Source organism: Vulpes vulpes, chromosome 4 (genome assembly GCF_048418805.1).
Source record: "Vulpes vulpes isolate BD-2025 chromosome 4, VulVul3, whole genome shotgun sequence".
Lineage (NCBI taxonomy): Eukaryota > Metazoa > Chordata > Mammalia > Carnivora > Canidae > Vulpes > Vulpes vulpes.
Window position 1 is genome coordinate 59,571,424 of NC_132783.1, and position 20,854 is coordinate 59,592,277.

General features: G+C 42.2%; 1 protein-coding gene and 1 pseudogene across 1 annotated transcript; one reads left to right on the forward strand and one right to left on the reverse strand.

The window, feature by feature from the left end:
- Positions 1-3,446: 3,446 nt before the first annotated feature.
- Positions 3,447-9,001, forward strand: LOC112912454 (interferon-induced protein with tetratricopeptide repeats 1B-like). Its single transcript, XM_025989150.1, is given in 2 exon segments — positions 3,447-3,505; positions 7,618-9,001. Coding segments are annotated over 2 exon segments (1,443 nt in total).
- Positions 9,002-20,401: 11,400 nt separating this feature from the next.
- On the reverse strand, positions 20,402-20,478 carry LOC112912462 (U4 spliceosomal RNA; annotated as a pseudogene).
- Positions 20,479-20,854: the final 376 nt, after the last annotated feature.

Genomic DNA, 20,854 nt, shown 5'->3' on the forward strand with positions numbered 1-20,854 from the left:
CCACACAGCTAGGAAGAGGTATAACTGGCAGTCAACTCCATAACTATGAAACCAAGCCACCCTGCTCCCATGGATTTGTGTACATTCTGATGTGCTATGTCCTGATTCTGTTGGCATAAGCCAGAGGTTTCAGGCTCTACTGTAAGGGCAGCTCAGATTCCTGACTTGTGGATTTCTACTAGAATCTTTTACTGTCATTTTCTCCATTTAATACAAAGTGCCCTCCTTCACACTGACTACTCTGTTTGATTTCTGAGCATTCTGGCTTTCCATGTTACTCCTCCTTCCCATTGTGTTTTGCAATCTAGTGTCAGGTTTTTAAATTCAGCCTGACACAGCTAATTCACAGGACCTTGATAGTGGTAACACTCCTCAAGCTACCTGCAAAGATATTTAGAATTATGTCCACACAGGGCTGCAACAACCCCTCTGGAACCACCAGCATTTGACACAGTAAGCTCCATTTTGTAAAAGTCGGGCCTGGACAGCAAGGATCTCTGAAATGCATGGGGGATAGTATCGTTGAACTTTCAGATTTTCCTCTGCAATACATTTTTTAGTCATTCTCATAGGAAATTGAGAAGGGTGGAGAGATCCACACTCAGCAAGTCTTGGCCTGTCTTTTCTTTCCTTTGTTCCACTGGATGGAGTTACCATTCCCTAATAATCTGCTATATCCTGTTCTCCAGTGAGAATTCTAGGAAGTTGGCATCAAGGATCCCTAAAACACCCCCTGGGTCTGGTGATTCAAGAAGGACTCACAGGAATAAACATATCCTACCTGTGCATTAGATTTATTACAACAAAAGCAAAAGCAGCACAAAGAGTACATGGAGTGAAGGCCAAAGAAACCCAGGCACAAATTGCCCTGAGATCTGCCCCAGCAGAATCTCACAGGTTATACTTAATTCCTCCAGCATGGAATGCAACCATACCTCAAACACTAGTTGGAGCCTCAACACTCAAGGGCTTTACGCTCAAGGGACTCGTCACACAGGCACCCTCTGCTTAGTACATATCAAAATTCCAGATGCTAGAAGGAAAGTAGATGTCAACATTAACCACATCCCACTGTTGACACAAACATTTTAGCTGAGGTAAACTCAAAGGGGTGGATAAAATTAGAGCTTACATATTACAGGGGAGGAAAAATCTTTCTCTCTCTATCCTTCTGCATTTAGGAGCTGGGCCCATGAGCCAAACTGATCAGAGCCAGGTTAATAAGAGAAAAAATAGTTTTAGTTACAAACATACATGCTAGGGTTCACAGGGAAAACGTGGCTTCCAGAGGTGCCAGATGATTGAGGCTTACAGACCATCATGCAGTGTTAGTGAGTGAGTCATTGGCAGACCTAATCCCCTTCAGTTCGTATTCAAACCTGGCAGAATGAATTTGCTGACATCATGATGTCAATGAATTTTCCTTTCTCTCTCTTTTTTTAAAATTGTATTTAATTATTTGAGCACAACCTGGGATGGGGTGAGGATGAGCAGAAGGAGAAGCAGACTCCACTGAGTGTGGAGCCTGAGATCATGATCTGAACGGAAATCAGACACTTAACTGACTGAACCACCCACGCGCCCCTCAATGAATTTTCCTAAGGCTTCATTGTCTAGTGTGGAGTCTCCTGTCTCCATGGACATGTGGAGCCCAGGGAGGCCAGAGGTAATTGAAGTGGGATGCTGCAGGGGCAGCACCACAATCTGGAATGATATTGACAATGTTGAACTTTACCTGAGCCCCGTGCTACCAGACAGAAGCTACAGTCAAAAAATCTGCCCACCCCACAAAGTTTGGTGTCTGAGAGTGCGGAAGAGTTAAGCCAAGCTAATCTGTGGGACTGCATTCTCAGTATCCGTTTTGTGTGGCGATATCAGCCTAAGGTGGGGGGGGGGGTGTTGGGGGGGAGGGGGGAGTCTTGAACTAAGTAGCCTTCGTGTGCAAGCACACACCCTCGATAAGAGCCTGCAGAATTACAAGCACATACAGGCTCCTGATAGGATTTCCCCAGCAGCCCGCCTGAGCAACCCTCTCCCCTGCCTCCCAGGGCCTTCTTCTTCTGCCCACCTCCCCTTTGGTAAGTCCCCTGGGGAGCTTACAAAAACCCCACTCTTTCTGATTTGAAGAGACCAATCCAGCCCAAGGCCCAGAACCCCAAAGCATTTCACTCACAACCCATGATAAAGGCCTCTGGCTATGCCTCTCTCTCTCTCTCTGCCTTCAGTCTGCTTTGACCCCTCCATCATGGGACTATAGGACCTGTGAGGAAGAAATTTGTCCAGTTCAACTTGTCTTGTGGTTTTTTGTTAAACCATAAAGAAGTATCATTTCCTGTATGACTTAGATAAAACTCACCATGGGTCCCTAATGAAAGGGACAGGCCAGACGCAGACCCTCCAAATTCCCATTCTGTGTCTCATAAATGGTTAGCTGAATTATTTGTCCCCATGATCAATCAGAACAAAATGTCTATAAATTTGACTTGGCCAAAACTCCTTCCCTACAAGACTCCTCCCTAGGGTTAAACAAGTATTGGAAAGGCCAAACAATCCCTTTCAAAGCTTGGCTGACAAGGAATGATTTCCCTATCTCACCACCCTCTCTTCTCCTCCCTTACACCTAATTTCCAAGCTTGTTTATACCTCTAAATAAAAAGCCCTCTTCTGACTAATCTTTCAGACTTTTGCAGATCTTAAGACCAGAACTGTCTCCCTATTACCATAATCACTTTCCCTTGTTGCAAGTCTTTTTTTTTTCTCACTTAATAAACTCCATTTTTAGAGCACTTTTAGACATACAGAAAAAGGCATGGGAAGTACTCCTCCTACAGATTCCCCTATTATTAACATCTTGCATTTGTGTGTATAGCTCCAACTGATGAACCAATATTGAAATATTATTCCTAACTAAAGTTCATAGTTTACATGAGGGCTCTTTGTATTGGGCACAACACCAGGTATCTACCATTACTTTATCATACAAACAGTTTCATTGCCCTAAAAATGCCCTATGCTCCAACTATACCACTTCCCTTAAAGCTCTGACAAGTGCTGATCTTTTTACTAATCCTATAGTTTGGCCTTTTAGAATGTCATGAAGTTGGATTCATACAGGATATAGACTTTTTAGGATGCTTCTTTCACATAGCAATGTGCATTTAATGTTCCTTCATGTCTTCTCGTAGCTCGATAGCATGTTTATTTTAACTGCTGAAGAGTATTCCATTGTGTGGATGTACCACAGTTCATTTATCCCCTCACCTGCTGAAGAACACCTTGATTGCTTTCAATTTTGGCACCAACAGGGGTACCCAATTAGCCAACTCACTGAGAGGAAATGATATAACACAGCTTTGCACTTCTTTGAGCCCGATCCCCAGGTGGTATTTTGACTGTCCTAAGAAAAGTAAGGGGCTAGGTATTATCTACAGACCATCAAACAAGTGATGCCCTTCGGGGGTACCAATGCCAAGACACCTGAAACAAACGCATGCCTGGCTGGACCGTAAGGATGTTATTCACATATTGGGGCAACTGTCATATAAAATGTTCTATTTCTAGAGTACCAATCTGGTGTCAGCTGGCACCATGGCCAGCTTTCATAGCCCCATATCCTTATCTGCTTCTGTAGGTTTACTGTGACTTGAGATACAAGTGCTGGTTTGATAGTTCCAGGCTAAAGCCTTCTGGAAGCCTTAGTGTGTGCAACCAGCATCACTGTACCTTTGAATAGCCTAAAAACCTCCCTTCCAGAGCCAGGTGTGGTCACAGCACACATTCTTGGAGGTATTCTCTGAGTGGGGAGCCAGAAGGATAATGATTCTGCCAAAACATTTCAGTTGAAAGGTTAAGAGTTAACCCAAGAAGGTTTTTCGGGAAGAAAGAAAGAACATTTCCTCTGTGATTACAAAGCAACCAATGTCACCTGCTCCTGTTAAAATTAAATACTTATGAATCTGTCTCTCCAATTAGATGGCAAGTCACCTGAGAAGAGGAAACATGTTATATCCATGTCCCAAACATCATAACTAATGGTCACTCATGGTTTGCAGACTTTTGAAGTGAATAAGAAGCTCATGGCAATGAAGGCTGCCTTGGACATCCCAACAACATGTTTGAACTACAGGATCCTAAGCATTTATGGGCTTCTCAGAACCTGGGAATGGCATGTGTAGTGGAACTAATGCTTTGCAGCCCAGTTTAGAATCCTAAATTCCAGCTACAACTAGAAAATAGCTTTACCTCTTCTCATTTCTCTAAGTAGACACAGACTCTCCGAAAGTCTCAAGATATTTCAGACAAGTCTAAAACTATGAACCTCCTAGGATCCTGATAACTTATGCTGTAGACATTGTAAGAGCATGCTATGCAATGTCTTTTTTTAATTTTTTTTAAATTTATGATAGCCATACAGAGAGAGAGAGAGAGAGAGAGAGGCAGAGACACAGGTAGAGGGAGAAGCAGGCTCCATGCACAGGGAGCCCGACGTGGGATTCGATCCCGGGTCTCCAGGATCACGCCCTGGGCCAAAGGCAGGTGCCAAACCGCTGCACCACCTAGGGATTCCTGCTATGGAATGTCTTAAGCCTAGCTCAATTTTGTAAATGTTCCTTAAAATTTACATTGACTATGCCAAGTGAATGAATGCTTGACAAGTAAAAATAAAAACACAAAAAAATTCAATTATAACTACAATACAAGGGAATCAGCCAGAAATCAAAGTTACGATAGGTCAGAGACAGCCATTATGACCTCTAACATGGTACAACAATCACTGAAGCTTTCAGAAAAGAGTAGTTCATGCTGGATGAGTATTTTCTCTCATAGATATGATGTCATGTATTTGCAAACATGAGTAATCTCCAAGGCAAATATTAGAGGTCATGGGTATATAGAGGCCAAAGCACTTTGACCAGCATTTTCATATTTTATCATATTGTGTGAATTATTAAGGTGCACACAGAGACACCAAAGCATGCGCAAATGAAGTTACTCAGAACCTCAAAGAAAGATAAGTAGGTACTGGCAATGAGTTCCTGCCCACTCTTCCATAGCACTTGGGCCTGCAAAGGACCTAGGGATTATCTAAGAAAGTACTTCTCAAACTTTAACATACCAATAAATCACCTGAACACTAGGAGGACTCTAATTCAGTAGGTCTGTGGAGGGGTCTGGGATTCTGCACTTCCTAAGCTTTAGTTGATGCTGATGCTGCTGGTCCACAGACCACACTGAGAAGTCAAAGTCAGGCTCAGTGCTTTTTAGCCACAATTATTGGAAACACAATTACATTGGAGCTCCTTCCTTCCTCCCTCCCTTAGTCAATCAATCAGTGATAATTCTGATGCCTGGGGCTCACTGTCAGAGATTCTAATTCAGGACTAGAGATTAACTCAGGTGTCAGTACTTGTTTTTATTTTGCAAAGATTCCCAGGGAACTTTCTGTTTTGCACTCAGGGTTGCAAAACACTGTCCAAGGCTAACCCTTTTATTTAGCTGCTGAAGGAACTTGCAGAGTTTAAATGAAACTCAACTCACCCAGCTTGTCAATCAAACCCAGAACCAGTCCTGGAATTCTGACATTGGACTCATAGTTCCATGCTTGAGTTTCATATCTTCAGGCAGGAACCCGGTCCATTAGAAAGGAGTTGCCCTCTCTTGTTTCCATTGCTCTTTTTGATTTGCACACATGCACACATAAACACGCTCACATACTTTATTGGCTATTTCCTTTCTCCTTGATGCTGTTCTGTCCTGTGAAGTTTGGGGGTCTGTTTATCCCAAGGAGCCACTTGGCAAGATTCCACAAACCTGATGAGCTGAGCTGGAGCCCCACAGAACCAGGACCACTGCCAGACTCATAGCAATCATGGGATACATAAACACTTCCTCTGTCTGACTGACATGTTGTCAATAGATATCAAAGAGGTGAAGGGGACTAAGGGGCACCGACTTCCAGTTATACAATAAATAAGTCAAAGAATATGAAGTACTGCATAGGAAATATAGTCAATGATATTTTAACAACTTTTTATGCTGACAAGTGGTAACTAGATTTATCGGGTGATTATTTCATAATGTATATTAATGTCAAATGACTATGTATTATACCTGAAACTAATATAATATTGCATGTTAACCATACCAATAAAAAATAATGTTTACGCAAAATAATTTTATGCGCAAAAATTCCAAAGCCATACAACTGTCAGTACAAACAGCCTTTCTAACCTTCATGCCAGTACCTGCTTACATGATGGAGCTTTAACCTCCTGCACTCGGAGCACACAGCCCTAAACTATCTGAGATGGTATGCGTCTGGGAAAGTTCCTGCCATCAGTTGATTCTGTCAAATGACAAATCTCAGATGTGCTTCCTAATAACTCTAATGGCTTTTTCACTCCACATAAAACAATGTTTGGCTGATAGCCACTCTTCCCTTTAAGTGAACTTATGCTTCCACAGTGGGCCAGCTTAGCCCTAGTTTCCTTCCTTCTGCTCCCTGGGTAGTTCCACTCTCTTTCTCCACACTCTCATTTTGCTTAGGGAATTTTACTGCCTACTTCTATCATCAAAGCATACTAAGGAGTGGAATTGGGATTCTCTATATTTGGGCAGTCTTGAGACATGCTGAGTTAGGAAGAACACATGGATCCAAATCATATCCTGTGCTTATAAGATGTTAAGAGGGCCAGCACATTGTTCCAGGAATTAGGAATGGACAAATGTGGTCTACCACAAATTGCCTAAGTCCCTCCTTGGATGAGAGATACAAAGATGACTTTAACTCATCCAGAGAGGGATCTTGTATGACGTTCCTTCTCAAGCACACACTTTTCCTTAAAAAAAAAATTTATATTTGAAGGCATAAAATAGATACATTTCATGTTTCATATTTCTTTTTTGGATAATCCTTCCTGTAATATAACCTTCAACTTTAGAAATGTCAGGACACTTCTCTAGGTGCTGAAGCAAAATGTAGAAGTTCCCTGAAGAGAAAGAAGAGCCCCAGACATCTGGGAGCCAGCATGACACTATCAGCTAGGCTCTGGTGTTGCTGGACAGTGACCCACAGCAAGAACCTGTGTTTTTCTGTAGCACATTACATCAACACCAGATGTGGCCACCCTGACACCATGACAGATCAAGACAAAAACAAGGTCACTCCAAAAACAGATCTGAACACAGACAAAAATATGAACACTCTCCAGCTGAGTCCAAAAAATGGCCAAACACAAGGTGAAACTCTCTCCACTTTTCTTCTGACAGCATTAGGGGGACCACAATGTTGAGAGGGAGGTAGGAGGAGACAGGGGTTTTGCAGTGTTGAGGGAAGGGCTAAAATTATTTTTACATTAGCATAATTAATCTCTTTCAAGTTGTATTTTAGACAACACATAACCTACTTGTTGGCGCCATAAAGTGATTAGCATTTCCTTAAAGTTTTTATGTCAATCTGTCCTAAATGACATTGACGACAGAAGCCAGAGGAGCAACAGATTCCTTCCAACAGGAAGGAAAGAACTCTGGGGATAGTATTTGACAATTCAAAGTGCTAGCTTCATTTCCATCAGACTGAATACTCTGAAAAATACAAATAATTGTCTATTTTTTCAGTAACAAATCAAACAGGCATGTTATTGAAGAGAGCCTGGTTCAACTGAGATGTCACTTTGCATGGGAGTTGCTATTTGAAGACACTGAAATGCCTGATTTAGAAAACAGGATCTCTTTCCTATTTTCTAAACAACCTACTGGCCTATGTGAAATATCTGAAAACCAGGAAGCCCTGGGAAGCCTGAAGGAAGCCGAGGACCTAATCCAGCAGGAACATGACATCCAATCAGATGTGAGAAGTCTGGTCACATGGGGCAACTATGCCTGGCTGTATTACCACATGGACAGACTGGCAGAGGCCCAGGCTTACCTGGACAAGGTGGAAAACACTTGCATGAAGTTTGCAGCTCCCTCCTGCTATAGGATGGAGTGTCCCCAGATGGACGGCGAGGAGGGCTGGGCCTTGCTGAAATGTGGAAGGAAGAACTATGAACAGGCCAAGGCCTGCTTTGAGAAGGCTCTGGCAGAGGACCCTGAAAACCCTGAATTCAGCACCGGGTATGCAATCACCATGTACCGCCTAGACAGCTTTAACATGGCTACAGAGGCTAGTGAGGCATTCTGCCTGCAGCCCCTAAAAGAGGCCATCAGGCTAAATCCAAAAGATGTGTATATTAAGGCTCTCCTTGCCCTGAAACTTCAGGACCTGGGACAAGAAGCTGACGGAGAAAAGTACATTGAAGAAGCACTGAACAACACATCCTCCCAGACCTATGTCTTTCGATATGCTGGCAAGTTTTACCGTAGGAAAGGCTGTCTGGATAAAGCTCTTCAGCTCCTAAAAATGGCCCAGCAGGCAACACCCTCCTCTGCCTTCCTGCATCACCAGATAGGGCTTTGCTACAAGGCATTCATGATCAAAATAAAGAGAGCTGCAAACTGGCAGTGCAGAGGTCAGGATAGAGAAAATGTCCACAGACTGGTTCACTTGACTATATATGAAACTGAAAAGGCTTTGATGTGAAGGCCCACATTTAAGTTTGCTTATATTGAACTGGCTGGCATGTATGCAGAAATAGGGCAATACACAAAGGCTGAGGACACTTTTCAGAAAGTGCTGTACATGAAGAACATTGACAATCATCTACAGCAACAGATTCATTACCATTATGGCCATTTCCAAGAACAGGACAAGGAATCTGCAGATAAACCAGTCACCCATTACTTAAAAGGTCTCAAAATCAAAACAACCTCCCGCACCAGGGAAAAGATTCTTACTACTTTAGAGAAGTTGGCTAAAAAACGTGTTCATCAGAACGTACATATGGTGGAAAGTTTCAGCATCCTTGGGTTCATCCACAAGTTGAAAAGGGAAGGGAGGGAAGCCCTGGAGTGTTATGAGAAGGCTATTAGCCTGGTTGCTGACTTCAACAGGGTGATTTGAAATATAGGTCACTTTTATCTGTTCAGTGTGTTCATAACTAAATATGATTAACATTTTTGCTGATTGCCACTTTCAGAAACACATAACATGTTGAAATACAAAACAGTTGATAAAACACATATTCAGGTTGCTGGCGACCCTTGATGTGTGTGTGTGTGTGTGTGTGTGTGTGTGTGTGTGTGTGTGTGTTTAAAAAAAAAACATATTCAGCTGCCTGCTGAACCCCCTCTTTCTTTCCTTGCCGACCCCCCCCACCTTCTTTCCCTCTCTATCTATGTGTCTATGAAAGGAGCATCCATTCTTCTAGAACACATCCCTGTACTCATTGGCCAAAGCTGATTACTGCTATTTAGGGCACCTACTACCTGCTGGACCAATATGAGTCCTTTTCCCTACAGTTTTGCATTTGGAGTGAGCAGCTTCCATCCTCACTCTAACTGGTCTTCTAAATAAAGGAGTCTTAAACAGGGATGATTTCAGCCCCTCCTAGGCGGACACTCCAGTCACATGCCAGCAGAGCTATGTGCACATACCCCTATGGCTTCAGAACTACACCCATAGGATGGATACACATTGGTCCAAAGACACTCCTGCTGCTTGGTTCTCATGTTCAGGACATGAATTTCTTGACATGACAGTGATCCTGAACCAAGAGTTCAGATTGCTCCTATAGACATGCATTGGGCATTGCTCTACACACATGCTGATCCTGGAGCTCATACCAGGTTATTTCTGCATATTTGTGCATACATATATTCTGTATTGAGAAAATACCTGACATTTGCTACCCACTCAGAATTTAAAAAGCATAATAAACAGAAGACAAAAAAAAGAAAGGATTTCTTTTTTCATGGGGCCAGGGGCAGGGACCCAGCAGATCTGAAAGCAAAGCAAATGAGCAAAGATAAGAAAGGAAAAATAAGGGACTTCATGGGGTCACTACTGTGTCCTGCCCCAAGGCCCATTTCCCAAGACCTGCTGGTCAGTGAGCCAAGTCTATATAACCTCATAGAAACTCGAACTTTTCTGTGTACATTAGTCCAGCCACTGGCAATCACAAAGGATCCCTATGTTCCAGACATGTTGCTGGACATGTACTCATATCTAAGAAAAATTAAAATGTACTGGGGAAAGACAAATATGGGAAAAGCCTTTTTAGGAGGTGCAAGCTAAAAGTGACAAAAATATTAATGCAGTTTTTAAGTGCTTGCTCTGTGGTGGGTCATGTAATCTCCCTTTTCTATCTAAAATATTTTCTCGGGGGATCCCTGGGTGGCTCAGCGGTTTGGTGCCTGCCTTTGGCCCACGGCGCGATCCTGGAGTCCCAGAATCGAGTCCCACGTCGGGCTCCCAGCATGGAGCCTGCTTCTCCCTCCTCCTGTGTCTCTGCCTCTCCCTCTCTCTCTGTGTGACTATCATAAATAGATAAAAATTAAAAAAAAAAAAAGACCCTTGCTTTAAAAAAAAAAAAGTGTTGCATAGGGATTTACTTCAACAGGCCATGGAAATGTAAGGTTGGTTTCTCCCAGAGAGCTGGAACTGACCGATGTGGAGGGACACAAAACATGTAAGTAGCCCCTTTTCAACCTCCTTGCTACTAAACCAAGAATGGATTTATTATATTTAGCCTACAAAAAACCACTAGAGCAGGAATATTGTCTTCTTCTTGTAAACAGCATGGACTGAAGTCATCCGGTTTATCAGCTAACTGTACTGACTGATTTCTTACACAAGCACAAAAAGTAAGGAAAACTAATGGGTAGAAACACATTGCATGATATGAAGCACATCTAGTAAAATGTGACTGTAGGATCTGGGTGGTGAGTAAACTAGTGTTTGTTGTAAAATTCTCTCAACTTTTCTCTGTTTGATGATGGTCAAGACAAAAGTGTTAGGATAAAAGGGTAAAAAAAAAAAGCCATATCTAAAAAGTAAACCAAATAAGGCAAATGAACCAAAATATAAATGGGCTAGAGGTTAAAACCACATGGAGAGGAAATATTCCAAGTGATCTGTTTGAAGTGCCAGATGTTTATTTTCCCCACCCCTGGGACTTTGCACACACACACACACACACACACACACACAACATGCACGGGCATCAGCACCAAGGGAGAAAGGGGCACCCCTGGCTCTCAGCCCTGGACCTCATGGTGTGAGAGGGGAGAAGAGGATGGTTTTTCTCTCCTGCACTCATTAAGGACTGAGGGGATCCATGAGCAAACCCCATCCCTTTCACCTCTCAGCCCAGGAGAAGCTGCCTTGGTAACATGTTGCTGCTAACCTTGACAGTAAGTAGAGAAAGGAGATGCCTGTCCCAACCATTACAGGGTCAGGTGTAAGGGTAAAGAGGGGTATGGTTTGGATTAGGCCATAAAGGGGGGCTGCTGATGCCATCCAGAAGCCTATGCAGCCATGGGGGGCGATGGGGTGCACAGTGCTTGGGCCTCTGAGCTACTGTGTCCCTGGCTGAACAGGAAGAGTAGGGGAAGCAGATAGGGTGCAGTCATTGATTTTGCCCCCATTTTGGGCTTGAGGGAAGTACCACGCACAAGGAAGCCACCGCAGCAAGCTGAAGTGCCCAGTCCTTGCAGGTTGCTCCAGTCACAGAACCTCCATTAATAAATGGGATACTCTGAGCCACTGCATCAGCGACATGAGACTTAAACCATTCCCTGGAGCTTCTTGTGTACTTCCTGTTGAGGTCCTGTCAGTATCCATCGCCCACACAGCCTCATAGGCTGGGACAACCTTGCTTCAGCCCTTCATGTTATCTACAGTAAACTTGGTTTGCTCAAAAGTGACCTTCCCAGTGATACCAGCTTCCCTGTGATGCAGCTTCTCCCCAGTGTAGGTGATCACTTGTAGTTCCTTTGCCAAAGTCTGGGCCACTTTCTGTCCCGTCAGCTCATCTGACTCCTCAAACACAGGCCTTTCTCCCAAGTGCCCAGGACAGCCACGGGACTCAGCCACTGATCACCCAGGGAAAGCCCTGTCCCTCACTTTGCAGCATTTCTGCCAGTCACAGCAGTCCTGGGATCTCGCTTCTGTTGGGCCAAGTCTGTGTGGCTGTGGGGATGTACAAACCACTGAGGTGTCTGCCCCAGTTTGGCGGCGATCAGGGTGGTGTGAGTTCCCCCAGACTCTTCTTATGGAGCTCTCTGCCACGAAGAACTTCCTGAGCGCACCATGGAGCTGGAACCCACACCCTGAAGGTCGGTATCACCCTCCAGAGATTTTCAGTAGCTCTATTTTGACTCTATATTTTTAGAAGGATATATCTTTTTTTTTTTTTTTATGATAGTCACAGAGAGAGAGAGAGAGAGGCAGAGACACAGGCAGAGGGAGAAACAGGCTCCTTGCACCGGGAGCCCGACGTGGGATTCGATCCCGGGTCTCCAGGGTCGCCCCCTGGGCCAAAGGCAGGCGCCAAACCGCTGCGCCACCCAGGGATCCCTAGAAGGATATATCTTAAGGATCAAAAGAATAGCAAAAGAAAATCGTAAACTCTACTCAGCAATCGTTTTGAAGGTTGTCGATTTTCTTACTCTGAAGCTATAGTTAGTGCATTGTCAAACAGATCATAGGACTATCGGCATCACTGAGATACTCAGTTCAGGAGAAAAGATACACAGATGTGACATCAGTCAGGTTAAGTAAAAATCTTATAAACCTGAATTTGTAAGATAAACTTGTGGTCTATTTTATCTTTAAAATATACACACAGTGCCAATGTCACGTTGCTGGCTTTGACACTGTACTATGGTTATAAAGGAATTCACCACAAGCAAAAGGCATACAAGACTCTTCCTTCAAAAGCCTATAATCCTTTTAAAATAAGCCTGAAATATCAGAAAGGCAATGATAACAATTCACTTGGTACCTGAATATGTTGCAATAGGCCAAATGGGGGGTCAAGGTGAACTGAGAGGATTCACTGAGAGCTGAAGATGTGAAATCCATCAGACCATTCACAGCAAAGGACTTCTGTGTCCTTTAGTCCTTCTCTGCAATGATTGCAAGTATTTGGAAATAATCCCCAAAACCAAGAATATGATTTTCATGTAGTGGTCCAGACACTCAAGATTCCATTCTTCCTCCCCACTGTGCTATGGACCAGGAAGAGACTATGGACTTAATCATCTGTGGTGCAGGTCAGGCAATAAGCACAGAGTAATGAAGATACTGGACCTAAGCCACACAGAACAGGGACTAGGTCAGGGATCGAGTCCAGATCCCTCAGAGATCTCAGTCATATAGTAGATTGCAGGGATCCCCAAGGCCCAGGTCCATAAAAATCACCTGAGGTTTTCTGTTTACAACAGAAATGGGGTTGGGGGCCTATCCCAGACATATACTCAGTTGGCTTGGGATAGGGCCGAGCTGGCATTCTTTTTGTAAAAAAAAAAAAAAAAATTATTTATTTATTCATGAGAGATACAAAGAGAGGCTGAGACATAGGCAGAGGGAGAAGCAGGCTCCTTGCAGGGAACCTGATTCGAGACTCAATCCCAGGACCCCAGGATCATGACCTGAGAAAGGCAGATGCTCAATCATTGAGCCACCCAGGTGTCCCAGCATTATTCTTAAAACCTCCCTCGATGCTTCTAGTGTGCAGTGAGGTTGAGACCAAATCATCTATTCCAGATCACTTGTTTAGCAGCTGAGGAGACAAGGAAGGGCTTGTGGAAATGAAGCGGTTCATCCCAGCTGGTCAGCCTCTCAGGGAGCAAGCCCAAGCTTCCTGGTAATGGACTTATCACCTAGTGGTGAAATATCATTTTCTGAAAGTTTTGTTCTCTAGCTCTTGTTTTTTTTCTCAACTGTAAACACACACACACACACACACACACACTCACGGGTGTGCATGGGTGTGTCCTTTGTTGGCTGTTTCCTTTCCAATGTGCCACTCATGAAAGTGTCACTCATGCAAGATTCTGAATATCTGTTCACCCTGAGCCAGAGCTCCTGAGAACCAGGACCACTGCCAAATTCACAGTCATGATAAACATTCTGTCTACTTCTTTGCCTGCTATCCAGTGCATTTGGAAAATTGTAAACCTGATCGCTTTTATCCACCAGAATTCCAAAGACACTTGTCTCCCCAAACAGGAGAGCTCTTCTAATTCATGTATTTTGGCGTTTGCTTACGGCCTGAGCATTTGTTCAGAACACAGGGATAAACTTATCATATGCTCTGAGAAGTTTTAATCTGTACTGAACCTTCTGGCTGGTTCAAGATTCCTCCGAGGAAGTTTATATTACTGGGAAGGGCTGAACTGGGCAGCAAGCTGGGCATTCTTATGTCAAACCACAACACCTTGCTCTTACCTCCTGCCTAAGTGATCAGGGATTAAGAGGCTTTCTTGGTGTGTGGTCCATTTTCTTCATTCCTGAACCAGGTAGCTTGTTCATTTTTGCCAGACTGAAACCAAAGTAACCACCACAGTCCTGATCCCTTCCATAAGAGGAGGTTTTTATATGTTACACTAGATTCCTTCTAGAGGTAGGAGGCTACCTGAAAATGGGGCTACCTCCCTTCATCCTTCCTTTCCTGCACAGCCATCCAGAATCCAGCCACCAACCTCCATGATGGGCCAGGACTGAATGGGTCCAAACACTGGCCAGTCACTGAGTCTTTACACTACTGGGAACACCCTTCAGAAGGGTGCCAGGTCCACCGACATTGGTAATTTGTTTTTATCCAATTCTGTACTCACCTGGAAACCCCATAAGGCACTGCACGCAGTCCTTACCCCTTGATTCCTGATGATTTGATTCCTTGATTCCCCTTGATTTTAAGATTTATTTATTTATAAGAGAGAGAGAGAGCATATGCAGGAGCAGGGGAAGGGGCAGAGGGAGAGGGAGAAGCAGACTCCCTACTGAGCAGGAAGCCCAATGTGGAGCTCAATTCTGTGAACCCAGGATCATGACCTGAGTAGATGCTTAAGCGATTGAGCCACCCAGGTGCCCCTTCTCTTAAATTTCAAGCTGAGGCTGTATAACAAACAAAGCTCTATTTCCCTAATGGAGCTCTAGTTGAGGACCCCTAGCAATTATAACTCTATTTGGTCACTCTGTTCACATTTCCCCCTTTTGATCAAGATCTTTCTTCAGGGGCACCTGGGTGCCTCAGTTAGTGAAGCATCTGCCTTCAGCTCAGGTCATAATCTCAGGGTCCTGGGATCAAGTCCTGCCTTGGCCTCCCTGCTCAGTGGGGAGTCTGCTTCACCCTGTGCCACTCCCCCTGCTTGTGCACGTTCTCTCTCTCTCTCTTTCTCTCCCCCCCTCTCTTTCTCTCTGAAATGAATAAATAAGATCCTTTTTTTAGGGATCCCTGGGTGGCGCAGCGGTTGGGCGCCTGCCTTTGGCCCAGGGCGCGATCCTGGAGACCCGGGATCGAATCCCACGTCAGGCTCCCGGTGCATGGAGCCTGCTTCTCCCTCTGCCTGTGTCTCTGCCTCTCTCTCTCTGTGTGTGACTATCATAAATAAACAAATAAATAAAAATTTAAAAAAAAAGATCTTTTTTTCAGAAAGTACCCATGGTCAATAAATTTTCTGAAAACATTGATGATTAATTTTATGTTTTGAATCCTCCATCACAGGAAGTTTCATTTAGGGTATGGCATGTCCCACATAGGAGAAAAAGAAGTGTATGCCAGTTGTTGTGCTAAGATATTGGCCACACTGGAGCAACAGGGAGGCTCAGGGAAGTGAATCTTGGGCATTGTCCTTAGCCAGATGTATTAGCAAACTAGATGAGCTAAGGTGCTCAGGAGGCAAGGCTTGGTCAATCATTTCCAGTCTGAATTACCATCACATTTTGTGAAGAAACAGCAAAAAGAAATAAATGCATGACACAAATAGTTTGAAGATGCTGAATAGGGCATACATTAAGACTATGATTAACAGCACAAAAATTTTCAATACTGAGCATAAGAGAGTTCTGAGTCCAGTAGGAAGCCAGCTAAAAATAGGAGAAATTAAAATAAAATCATTTGGAAGTAAACCATGAATGTCTCTTTAAGGATTTAACTCATCTGACTAATGTAGGGCTTCTACTTCCACCTGTGAAGAAGTGTTTATCCATGTACAACATGAGGTGTTAGCAACAGCACAGACCCTTTCTTGAACTACATTAAACAGTCTAGTGCTATTCTATAACTCAGGACCATGTGGGCTCAGGAATCTAGAGATTTTTGTTGGGTCTTAATGGTTCAGGTGGTGGAGTGAGCTCTTCTGTTAACAATTCTGGGAAGGTTTTTCATCAGTGCTTCTAAGTCTGCCATGTGTATTCCAAGTCATGAATTTATGATTCCAAGGTATTGGTTAAGCTGATCTCCAGAATATCTGGCAGGAAGGTCACAGACTGGGGTATGACCACAACTGTTGTCTTCATATTAAAAAAGATCCTCATCAGTGTAATCATCTACTACTGATAAGGCCCTTCCCTTCTCCTTCTTAAGTGAGATTCGGGAGTAGTGGTTGTAGCCATTTTGAGAAAGCTAGGATAGCAAATGCCAAATAAACAACAACAACAACAAAAACAAAACAAGAAAAACATGTGCCACCGAGGCCTTTTCAGCTATCAAGACATTCCAAAGGCCAAGAATGGTGATCATATTCACACACAGAAACACAACCCTTAAGTGCATACATCAAACCAGACATGTTGCATATTTATAGAGTAATATAACAGGCAATAAAGGAAGGGTGCACTGAAGCCAGAGGTCAGTTTTGGGGAGTGGCCCACAAGTTACATTGAGTTGGCAAGCTTGAGGATGGAGGGTCGTGGGAGGAGGGTTGAATATATGTAAAGACAGGGAGAGAACAATAGGTATACAGAAGCCTCTAAGATTTGGTTACCACCAGTGAAGAAGTCCTACTGAGAGTAAAACAGCAAAAATCATAAGAATTCCTACACAAAGAAAAATAGTCTCATCTCAGTGAGTTTAGGAATTTCCATTAAATTCTGACAGTTATGAAAGAGTTATTATACTGGTTTGGTCCTGACTCCTGGGAAAGTATATTTAGATGTCATCTGCTTCTTTTTCTGGGATGTGGTCAATTTGAGGTTTTCTTTTCTTTTTTTTTTTTTCTTAAGATTTTATTTATTCATTCATGAGAGACACAGAGAGAGGCAGAGACATAGACAGAGGGAGAAGCAGGCTCCATCCAGGTAGCCCGATGTGGGACTCAATCCCAGAACCCTGGGATCACGCCCTGAGAAAGGCAGAAGAAGCTCAACCACTGAGCCCCCCAGGTGCCCCAGTTTGAGGTTTTCAATTGATTTGGTCATCCAGTTGGTTGATGCAGCCTTTTTAGAATGAGAAACATGAAGCCATGATTTTGTGGCACTGGAGGGGGCAGGGTGAAGTCTTTGTGAAGATATTTTTTCCAATAACCACATGTCCAGGTTGGAGGCTATGATTTCAATGTTTTTGTCTCCTGGGAGCACACTGTGGGAAGGCTATTCTACCAAAGTAGGACTATCCTCTACAAATTTGATTAGGCTGTTGTGAAATTGAAGCATATCCCTGTTGAATCAGCTATGGATCAAAGGAAGCAAGGTAAGGTACGCTGAGTGTCCTGATACAGTTAAATGAGAGAATAAGTCTCATTTAGTCTCATTTAGAATGTTAGAAATTTCTATAATTTTTGGAGCATTACATTTAACATACACTTACAGATATAACATAAAGAAGGTTTAGCATTACTTTTTTTTTTTTTTAAGTAGGCTCTATGTCCAGTGTGGAGCCCAATGCATGACTTGAACTCATGATCCTGAGATCAAGACCTGACCTTAATCAAGAGTCACATGTTTAATGAATTGAGCCACCCAGGTACCCCAGGATTACTCTTTATTTAACCCATGTAATTTAACGTTTAATAGATCTTTGTAATGTTCCAGGGACCATCCTAAAAAAAAAATCCTAAAGTTTCTTCCAGGTCAAAAAGACTTTATTTATAATTTTATTTGGGGAGATTTATAAAGCATATCAGAAGGTTTGGACACTTGGCTAAATAGGACCACAGAAAATTATGAAACATACTTAGTTATCAATTTAATCAAGGCAACAAAAGGATTTCAAAAACAAATACAGAAAATGATATAGTTACAAAAGCCTTAGCTCTTTTTGAGGAGAGAAGACTTAAGTTTTTCAAAGTAATCGCTGATGTGATAAAGATGAAACAGAATCTTTGCTTCCCAGGTAGATTACCTTAGCAATAAAGAAACTTTGCTTACAGTTTCTTATTAAGAGCAGACATATGGGGCACTTGGATGGCTCAGTCAGTTAAGCATCTGACTTTTGATTTCAGCTCAAGTCATTGGGGTCTCTGCTCAGTATGGAGTCTGCTAGAGGTTCTCTCTCTCCCTCTCCCTCTGCCCTTGCTCCTGCTCACCCGAGCTCTCTCTCTGTCTCTCAAATAAATAAAATTAAAAAAATAAAGAACAGACCATAACCCAAGAAAATGTTGTTTTCAGTAGTTTTATTTTTACATCTACTAATTAGAATTTTTAACTCTTAGAATTCCTATTTCCTAGTGTAAACTAAGAAAGCAGCAATTGTGGCCTGGAAAATTTATAAACACATTTCATAATTTCCAGAAGCTTAGTCCTCCTTATAGTAATTTTAATCCTTTTGCAATAAAACCTGTTTATTAACAGGCCTAAATATATATAAAGTGTATAATATATCTCTCTCTATATAATCTGTCTGTAAAAATTAAAAACCAAAATATATAGTCTATATATATACACAATCTCTATAAAAATTAAAATTCAAAATATATAGAAAGCCTATAGGTATACAATCTCAGTAAAAATTAAATCCAAAAGAAAATAGAGGGATCCCTGGGTGGCGCAGCGGTTTAGCGCTTGCCTTTGGCCCGGGGCGCGATCCTGGAGACCCGGGATCGAGTCCCACATCGGGCTCCCGGTGCATGGAGCCTGCTTCTCCCTCTGCCTGTGTCTCTGCCTCTCTCTCTCTCTCTCTCTGTGTGACTATCATAAATAAATAAAAAAAAATTAAAAAAAAAAAGAAAATAGACTTATATGCAGAGAGAATATATATTTAGTCTCCCTGTAAAAATTAAGTCAAGAGCAAATAAACTAATGCTTAGCAATGTCTCAGTGTATTATCTTATTAGGAAATGACCTAAATATTTAATGACTAGCCATCATCTAATTTAACTCAGCAAAACTCCAAAGTTTTAAGTCACCAAAAAGATTTGGGAACACTATTTCTGAAGACATTACTATTGCTGGAAGGTTAATTTATAAACTTTATCTTACTTACATCTCTTTAATTCACTTGTTCTTCATAATTATATTTAGATGACTTATGAACATTTCACAAAACATTAAACAGCTGTCCTATTTTGTCCTCTTTTGGCATAAAACCTGTTTATTAACAGGCCTAAATATATATAAAGTGTAAAATATATCTCTCTATATATAATCTGTAAAAATTAAAAACCAAAATATATAGTCTATATATATATAGACACAATCTCTATAAAAATTAAAATCCAAAATATATAGAAAGTCTATAGATATACATTCTCTCAGTAAAAATTAAAAACCAAAATAAAATAGACTTATATACAGAGAGAATATATATTTAGTCTCCCTGTAAAAATTAAGTAAAAATTAAGACAAATTCTGTAACAGAGGTAACATGATCTTATATGATTAATAAAATCCAGGTAGAAAAAGTTGCTTATCTGGATTACATCTAATCCATTACATCTAATGCTGGTAACTCTGCAAACATGCCTGTTTTAATTAAACCAACACACTTCAATTAACTTTTATTTATTAAAGATTAACCTAGGGCATGTGATCTTGAAACTTATTTGAAATAGTTGCTATTATAATTTTGAGAATTGTTATAAATACTAAATCTATATAAGTACTTAATGTTCTTTTTAAAAAAGATTTCTTTATTTATATATGTATTTATTTTGTGAGAGAGAGAGAACGTGAACAGGAGGGCCAGAGGAAGAAAAGAGAATCTCAAGCAGATTCCCTGAGAGCTTGGAGCCTGATGTGGGACTCAATCTCACCACACTGAGATCACGACCTTAGCCAAAACCAAGAGTCAGATGCTTACCCGACTATACCACCCAAGCACCCCAGCCCTTACTATTCTTTAAGCCGATTAAACAGAGCCACCGGCATCTAGGGAACTGGACAATGCTCCTGCACATCTATGAGAGTCCTATCTGACAAACAAGAACACTTTAGACCACTAGCATAGAGAGCATTAAAAGCACTGTCATTAAAGCCTATAACGTGTTCTGTTTGAAGTTTCAAGATGCTAGCACAGACTTTTTCTCTGTGCCAGTGAACAAGGAAGAGGTTATAGGCTCTTACTGTCATTGGCCATTCTCAGGAAGGGTTTCAGTTAGCAATAATCGTGCCTCAGATTAACCTCATTGGCTACGATACTGCCACTGCACAAAGCTCATTCTCAGGAAGGGTATGCAAGACAAAGGCAAAGAAGAATTAGTGAAACACAGCTTCTCAGATATTAGCAGCAAATCTGGGTTCAGACTCCAGTTTAGAAATATATGCATCTTTTTCTTTATGAAAGGAACACCTTCTGTTTCCAGATGAGCAAACAGAAGCACAAATCTGGGGCTTGAGCTTGGCAAGTTCACACAAGCCAGTGTTCACCAGCACTGGCTCCAAGCTCAGTGGACTCTGGACACCTGGCAACACCCCATTACCAGCTCTCCACGAGGTCATTCAGAGCCTGAGAAAGGAAGTAGCCCATCAGTGAAACTGCTTTCACCAGCCTCTTAACAATCAGTCTCCCAAAGGGAACACAGAAAGCAATCC